Consider the following 8,872-nt stretch of genomic DNA (forward strand, 5'->3'; position numbering starts at 1 on the left):
ACCATGTATCCAAGGAAGGAGAAACACTTCAGGGAAATTAAACAAACATGTTATCTTTATCTTACACACCTCAATCATGTAAGGGGGCAAACATGTTTCAACATCATTTACATGTATCAGATGAAAGGCTGTCAAACTAATAACATTTTGAAAATATTTGGAAGTAGTGCCTATGGGTCAAAGCGACATAATATGGTTTATGGTTTTACATATCTCTGGTTAGTACTAGCAATGATACTGATCCTAATATACATACACAAATGTAAGTACATGTATATTAACACATTAATGAGGTATTAACAGTGACTTTAATTAATTCAGAGAGTAGCTCTTTCTCCCGTACATGCATGTGTCAACTCTAGGATCCCTGCAGCATGGTCGTCGCGATAATGAAGCTTTCTGGCGGCGAGCGTTTTTTTTAATATATATTGCGTCATCAGAGGTAGAGGAGGCCGGGTATTAATATTGGTACTAGTCGTCGACATGTCAGTAGTTTAAGGAAATTTTGTATTCAACAAGGTTCAAGAAGACCCCTAAATGAGCTCACAGTTACCCTAATTTCAACCCTATAATTAGTCATATTTAAAGACACCAATTAAACATCATAATTCAGATGTGTAATTTAGCAACATTTACTTGTTTAACTTAAATAGGCTAGCTAAGTAATTTGTTATTCAGGCTTATGTCAGCCTTCATGAAACCAAGAATAAATAAAGGAAAGATTTATGTGACCTTCGAAAAATCACAGAGAAAAAGATCATGCGTTTCTGTAGTATCTTCTGCTTCATCCCTACCACTTGTCATGTAAATCTGAGGAACGACACATAAACGGTGAGAACTGTGGTAGTGACATTGAAGCCACAAGGCACATTAATAAGAATAGCCAAAACAAAATGACCTTCAAATTACACTAATAAGTAAATTATTTCCCAATGAAATCATGAACATTTTGCGTATTGCAGAGTTATCTGCTCTTGGTAGCAGGTATTGATTGTTATGTCATTTGTTTGTGAGAGTAACGTCATCAAACTTTGAGAAAACGACGTAATTTTCTCACACAAACCAATGACATAACAATCAATACCTGCTCACAAGAGAAGCTAACTCTGCAATACGCAAAGACGGAATAGGCTTCATCAACCTGTATCTCTCAAAATTGTGATATTTAAAACAAGCCCTTGAACAGGAGTCAACTGCTACATGTAAACACCACAGGTGGTAGAAACAATGTTGCTGTCAAGAAAGGGAAAATTCATGATTTGGAAATCGAATTTGTTGTGCTTATTGTACAGATTAATGGAAAGCTGTCAATGTAGGTTATGTTAGCAAAGATCAACATCAGTGGCTGATAAAGTTGCAATGTTTGTGGCAACTTTGAACCATTTCTGGCAAACTGATTTGACAGCGGAAAGCTTTGAACTTCTGTATGTGCTGACCATTATTATTTGTGTCTTTGAGTTCAAAGATCATACTGAAGTGTGTTGACACATGACTGACATCAATTTAGCTGGTCAGCTTAACATGTACATTAAATGTACCTTACTGGAAGTCGGTGGGATTATTATCAGACAACTTCTTTTAAGCCTGGAAGGTGGGTGAAATGATGGTAGGGCTTAATCACCAGGCATCTGTAGGGTTTTAACATTGTACATAGCGAGTTTCAAAGGATAACATTAAAGAATTTCTTAGTCCTCCAAACCTGCCGTGTGCTTTCTCCACTAACTTATAATTAAGTACAGGTGTATTAGTACTTTTCCTTTCACAACTATTGCAGCTGTTTTAAATGACATGATCACTGAATATCATAGTCAGTATGCTAACCTTTTTTTTAATCATTTCTAAATTCAGTAGAAGGTCACAATCACAACAGCATGAGGACAGGTTGCTTTAATTTATTAAATATCTGTCAACCGGATTCGCCCTTTGGCGGGCTTCTTCAGGACCTTCACCTTCACATTTCTAAATTCTGGTTCATTATTCAATTTAACTGAACGTCAAAATGTCTATGTAAAGACAACTGATAAGCTATCGGGGAAAAAATAGAACAATACATATTAATACATTTAATAATTTGTTCATCATACAGAATATTGACAAACAAACGTACCTAATAAAAAACATTTACACCACAGCTTCAGTCGATAACGAAACAACGAAATGTGATTCTTTTAAACACTCACTACAAACATAATCAGCCATGATACTTCTTTAACATGAACTTTTACAGTAATTGATTCAGCTCCAGTCAATAGCCATAACAAAGTTGATTGTTTATGCCTCAATCCACACCAATTTCTACAAGACTATGACTGTCAGTCCACTCTATAAAGATCGCATGCATATATTCCATACACATATTTCATTTGCTCAAAGTACAGGTCACTACATTAGGCGTTCATTATTAGACAGGTAGACTTCGTCATGATTGATGGAAATCTTCTCTGGAGGAATGAGTGCTGCTGCCACATTTCTCCCCTCTATGCTCAACATGTTGAAGAGACCACAAGCCTGTTCCTGTAACAGATTATAAAATCACATGATAAAGAGACCACAAGCCTGTTCCTGTAACAGATTATAAAATCACATGATAAAGAGACCACAAGCCAGTTCCTGTAACAGATTATAAAATCACATGATAAAGAGACCACAGGCCTGTTCCTGTAACAGATGATAAAATCACATGTTAAAGAGACCACAGGCCTGTTCCTGTAACAGATGATAAAATCACATGATAAAGAGACCTCAAGCCTGTTCCTGTAACAGATGATAAATCACATGATTAAGAGATCACAGGCCTGTTCCTGTAACAGATTATAAAATCACATGTTAAAGAGACCACAGGCCTGTTCCTGTAACAGATCATAAACTCACATGTTAAACAGACCACAGGCTTGTTCCTTTAACAGATGATTAAATCACATGTTAAAGAGACCACAGGCCTGGTCCTGTAACAGATCATAAAAGCACATGATAAAGAGACCACAGGCGTGTTCCTGTAACTGATTATAAAATCACATGTTAAAGAGACCCCAGGCCTGTTCCTGTAACAGATCATAAAATCACATGTTAAACAGACCACAGGCTTGTTCCTGTAACAGATGATTAAATCACATGTTAAAGAGACCACAGGCCTGTTCCTGTAACAGATCATAAAAGCACATGATAAAGAGACCACAGGCCTGTTCCTGTAACTGATTATAAAATCACATGTTAAAGAGACCACAGGCCTGTTCCTGTAACAGATTATAAAATCACATGATAAAGAGACCACAAGCCAGTTCCTGTAACAGATTATAAAATCACATGATAAAGAGACCACAGGCCTGTTCCTGTAACAGATGATAAAATCAAATGTTAAAGAGACCACAGGCCTGTTCCTGTAACAGATCATAAAATCACATGTTAAACAGACCACAGGCTTGTTCCTGTAACTGATTATAAAATCACATGTTGAAGAGACCACAAGCCTGTTCCTGTAACAGATTATAATATCACATGATAAACAGACCACAAGCCTGTTCCTGTAACAGATGATAAAATCACATGTTAAACAGACCACAAGCCTGTTCCTGTAGGGGCAGGAATTCCAAGTTTACAATGTGATACCATCATCCACCAAAGATGATTCTGACCAAGTAAAAATAATTTCCAACAGAAAATTGTCAAAATATACCCAAAAGTGTTGTTTCCCTATATAAACTATAGTAAACTTTACCCCCTCCCCAAGGGAGAACGGATAGCTCGGGGGTCCTGAAATTTACAATTTAAATAAAGCCCCTGATGATCTTTCCATCAATGCAGAGAAAATGACTGTAATACCTCTGAGTCTGGAGAAGAAGATTTTTGAAATATTGGTTAATTTTCCCTTTTGGGCCCTGCCCTGGCCCCTAGGGTTGGGGTAGGGGAATCCAATTTTACAATTTGGTAGCCTTATCTACCAAGGATGATTCTGACCAAGTTTGAAAAAATTCCATCCTCTGGTTCTTGAGAAGAAGTTGATAATGTAAAAAGTTTACGCACGCCGGACGACGACGGATGGAAAGTGATTGGAATAGGTCACTTGAGCAAAGCTCAGGTGACCTAAAAATCACATGTTAAAGAGACCACAGGCCTGTTCCTGTAACAAATTATAAAATCACATGATAAACAGTCCACAAGCTATTCCCCCCTTGGGCTGATTTTCCCTTTCTCATCCCGAAAAGGGGGAGTAATAAATACTATCAATCGGTAAAAACGTGTCCATGGTAACAGAAAAGCTTAACTTTCCAAGGTACATGTATGTACAACAGCCAGGGATACACAACTTGAATATGTTAGAAAAATACATCAGACATTTTTTTAATACTTACTGTGGGTAAAACTTCTACGTTGATTCCCTTTGACCTCAGGAATAAGTGAACATCAGGTTTTAACTGGTCTATTTCCATACCCTTACCAATTACCAACATATCTGAAATTATAAAATACTTATGTTTTAGCTAACAAAATCTTACACAGTCCATCCTTTTTTTTCAATAGCCTGTGTTTTAATTTGTATCTTAAAAATTCAAATCTTTGATCATATAACCACCACATTCTGCAGTGATACACTAGCAGGTACCCTTGTCATACCTTTTGTTGATTTGCTCATGTAATAAAAATCATTGTGAAATCAGAATTATGACAAAAACAAGGAACTAGATGATTGATTTTAGGATGGCATCTGATAAAGGACCACACATCGGGTTGATAAATGTACACACAAGATTGATAAAGGTCCACACATAAAACTGATAAAGGTCTACACATAAAACTGATAAAGCTCCACACATAAAACTGATAAAGGTCCATACATAAAACTGATAAAGGTCCACACACAAGATTGGTAAAGGTCCACACATAAAACTGATAAAGGTCCATAATAAAACTGATAAAAGTCCACACATAAAACTGATAAAGGTCCACACATAAAACTGATAAAGGTCCACACATAAAACTGATAAAGGTCCACACATAAAACTGATAAAGGTCCACACATAAAACTGATAAAGGTCCACACATAAAACTGATAAAGGTCCACACATAAAACTGATAAAGGTCCACACATAAAACTGATAAAGGTCCACACATAAAACTGATAAAGGTCCACACATAAAACTGATAAAGGTCCACACATAAAACTGATAAAGGTCCACACATAAAACTGATAAAGGTCCACACATAAAACTGATAAAGGTCCACACATAAAACTGATAAAGGTCCACACATAAAACTGATAAAGGTCCACACATAAAACTGATAAAGGTCCACACATAAAACTGATAAAGGTCCACACATAAAACTGATTAAGGTCCACACATAAAACTGATAAAGGTCCACACATAGAGATATTACTGGTATGTAAACTCTGAAGATAATGATTTGCTTCACAAATAATGTTGAATAGATAGTTTTCTGAGTAACTAAAACCAGCATGTAATCATAAATGGAAAGTCTTTGAATACACATGCAGTTATCAGGGGAATACCTCCAGAAAGTGGTATGTAAAGTATTGTGTTTGTATTGTGTAGATTAAGTCTTTATCTTACCTAATTTTGGTTCCAGTAAACTGAAGAGTACAAGACTGTGTTTATCTATATGTTGTGCTGACTTCACCTGCAGAAAGAACAGTTTAGATAAAGCCATCCATATTATATACATACTAAAATAATAACACTATTACACAGCCTATAAGGGTTAGTTATTTAGAAAATAATACAGGAAGTCATTATAACGGGTGAAAAAACATGAATTAATTAAATTTTTCGCAGTCAGTCTGCCACTTTTTTTAATTATAATGAGGTTGAGGTCGGTGCATGCCGAGACCCGTGGTGTGATTGGCTGGAAGCGCAGCTATTTTTTCGCTAAACCAACCAACACTGCATGTTTCAGCACGCGCTGACCTCAACCTCATTAATATTAAAAAAGTGGCAAGCTAACTTCAAAAAACTTTGAATGTCTGAAATGGTTTTTTTTTTTGGAGGAAACAGAGTTCATGTTTGCTTAAGGAGAATACATTTTAAGTGCATCTAGGAGGTTTTTAAAAGAAAACTTATCCATGTTTCCAAAGGTACTAAGCATTTTCCCACAGATCAACTAGAAATGTTGTTTTTGACGCAAAAAAGTTAGGTAGTGTCGACATTTAGATCTTTCCTCCATTCTCATATATGTGATCATTGGGGGTGTCATTTATACCGAAAGTTGATCTAAACCCCTAAAAGATGTAAAACTACTCTGAACACCTTAGTTTAGATCAAAATATAGCTGTAACAAATTCTCAGGTCCCTGTGGCTATAACTAATCACTGTAGCATATTTTTAAAAGTTTGGACAGAAAGCCTTTGCATGATCATTTTAATAGATTCATCCTCTAGTTAATCTTGTAATGACAAATCAATTTACCATGTTGAGTGGGAATGAACAAACAGTCTTAAAACTATTTGCATTTTTATTCCCTTAATGCTGACGTTCACCTGTATATGGACTGTCTGACAGAGAAATGTGTCAATTACATGTACATAACCGCCTGCTTCTTTGTTGCAATGGGATAATGATTTATTTCAATGACTGAGAGTTACGTATTTGTTAAGAGTTAAATTATATTTTTTTACACAATTAAAGTTAACAAATTTAATGCTTCTATGATATTACATTATTTTTATTACCGGTTACTCTTATTTCATTTATTAACGCATTGACATCTATGTAGTGGGATATTTTCAACTCAATATTCTGGTTTGAACATGAACACAGTGTATGTTAACCGTCTACTTTTCATTTGTTTCCTGATTCTTTAGTATTTGGAGTCTTACATTCCAGTGGAGCACAGTGTGAGGGAACAGAACCACCGGTCCGATCACTTGGATGCCTGGGCTGACTTTGAATCCAAGGTTACTGTAGCTAGACACAATGATGGAGTCCTGATCAAGGTCAAACATTGACCTCATCTTACTCATAGCATAATCTGCTCGTTCAAATTCGCACATGCCTCTCACTGTAGCACTAAAACATGAGACAAAATTGCATTTGATATCATCCAGAAAACAAAATAGGGTGTTTCAATTCCAAGATTCCAGTTCAACAATGTTTTTTGCATAAGAATAGAAATAGTAACATGCACTTATAAATACCGACAACTCAATAACGTAACTTAATTATGCCCGCTGGTATTTTCAATGAATCACAGGTACTAGCCTCGTCTGTCAATTCACCTATACAATCATATTATAGTTGTATTGACAGACGAGGCTAGCCTAGCACCACAGGAGCCTGAAGTTCTGTCAATAATGAATAATAACATCAATACATTTTTTTTTTACCTATACTATGCATATCCTGTCCCTGACTATGCTTAAAAAAAATAAGCATATTATAGTTTTTCATTTTTTTGTATTACTGTTATTATTCATTATTGACAGAACTTCAGGCTCCTGTGCTAATACATGTGAATTAATCTGTTTGGTGAAGAATGTATAGTGCTTCAACAGGGTATTCACCTAGGCCTGCGAACCCCAGATTCCCAGTCCGTCGCTATACCAATATTGGGCAAGGGCACACTTAAGCTTGTATAAAACGTCTCAACAGCACACATAACTCTTACAATCTTATTTGACATTCAGCAATCCTGGATCGATCTCTGACAAGAATAGAGTACTGTACTATCTAAGTCAATGATTTCTCCAACTAAATAGAGGATTCGGATTCATGACAGGATCGTATACAAAACAGGTTAGATTGGGGAGAATACTTACCTGCTACGAGGCATTAGCCTCCGACAGAAGTGCCCCAGTGCTAGGCTCGTTTTCAACATGCTCTCTCTCTCTCAATCTGTCCACAGTTTCATAACGGGAGTGATCCCCCTTGGACACAATTAAGTTGGACCCGAAGCACGGTAACAAATATCCGAACAGCAAAGTTGCGAACAAGTGGGTTTTTGTAATTTTATTTTATTTTGTGTATGGGAAATTTGTCCATGATCGGTCTTCATGCATATTTGTGCAATCAAGTTTCCATAAAGAATAAAAGATATTAAGACATGCCACTCAATGCAATCATACAGATATAATATTTATAGGCTACAAAAGAAACTGTCGCAGATAGGATTTTAGCCCACACATTTTTTTGATTTCTTTTTTAAAGTAAACATGATTTATTTATCAAAAAGAAACAATTCCTTATATCTGAACAATTTTTTTTTTTTTTTTTTTACTCATTTGGCCTACAGGTCGCACTTAAATCATTAGAACACGTAGACATGGAAAGCATATACTTTCTATCAATTTGGTTTTGTCATAAACGCGAACGTAGATCACTTGAAAAGCAGGTGCATACGTGAACAACCAATTTATGTCTATAGTGTTAATCAAAATGTCACTGTCACGAACAAATGTGAATAATATGATAGTTTAAAATAATTGTTTCGTTGAATTTTGCTTTAGATGTCGGCTGAATCGGGATACGAAAATGAAAATGGCCCTTCCCCACTTCATGATTTTTTTTCTCCATTTCACTTAAAATCAGTAACATGCAAGTATATTTGTGTGGAATTGGCAAATATTTTTCTCTCTGATGTGTATTGAAATATATAAAACAGTGTACCGGTCTGAGGCATTAATTGCCTACTCCGTTCAACAACAATTAAAATATATTTTTTACAACATCTTTATAAATAAGTAAACAGATTCCCCAAACCCAAGCACAAACAAATATTGCTTCATATTAATCTATGCACATTTTTTCAGAAAAGAAACAGGTTTCCAAATATACGTGAAATTCAAAAGATGCTCTAGTTAGTGATATTCAATTCAACTAGGCTTCACAACATTGGTTTTGAGACGAAACCGAAGTACTCGGAT

The 8,872-nt window shown here is 35.7% G+C and overlaps 1 protein-coding gene across 2 annotated transcripts; it reads right to left on the reverse strand.

The window, feature by feature from the left end:
• Positions 1-1,808: 1,808 nt before the first annotated feature.
• On the reverse strand, positions 1,809-7,864 carry LOC110456486 (NADH dehydrogenase [ubiquinone] 1 alpha subcomplex assembly factor 3-like). Of its 2 annotated transcripts, none has more exons than XM_021507270.1 (5): positions 7,769-7,864; positions 6,830-7,019; positions 5,568-5,634; positions 4,350-4,450; positions 1,809-2,514 (listed from the first exon to the last, which is right to left on the reverse strand). In XM_021507270.1, exons 1-5 carry the CDS (start codon positions 7,825-7,827, stop codon positions 2,383-2,385), a joined length of 549 nt encoding a protein of 182 aa, XP_021362945.1. In that variant the 5' UTR covers positions 7,828-7,864; the 3' UTR covers positions 1,809-2,382. The 2 variants fall into 2 exon arrangements, with proteins under 2 accessions (XP_021362945.1, XP_021362946.1); XM_021507271.1 differs by lacking the exon at positions 1,809-2,514 and adding an exon at positions 3,525-3,569.
• Positions 7,865-8,872: the final 1,008 nt, after the last annotated feature.

Source organism: Mizuhopecten yessoensis, unplaced genomic scaffold, assembly GCF_002113885.1.
Source record: "Mizuhopecten yessoensis strain PY_sf001 unplaced genomic scaffold, ASM211388v2 scaffold8745, whole genome shotgun sequence".
In the NCBI taxonomy this organism is placed as follows: domain Eukaryota; kingdom Metazoa; phylum Mollusca; class Bivalvia; order Pectinida; family Pectinidae; genus Mizuhopecten; species Mizuhopecten yessoensis.

What these genes read in the sequence shown, in the direction of transcription:
- LOC110456486 (XM_021507270.1), bottom strand. Translation starts at nt 7,827, where the DNA reads ATGTTGAAAACGAGCCTAGCACTGGGGCACTTCTGTCGGAGGCTAATG. An exon ending in AGGCTAATGCCTCGTAGCAG is followed by an intron (nt 7,020 to 7,768) that starts GTAAGTATTCTC and finishes CTCATGTTTTAG; the next exon opens with TGCTACAGTGAGAGGCATGT. An exon ending in TTTACTGGAACCAAAATTAG is followed by an intron (nt 4,451 to 5,567) that starts GTAAGATAAAGA and finishes TTATAATTTCAG; the next exon opens with ATATGTTGGTAATTGGTAAG.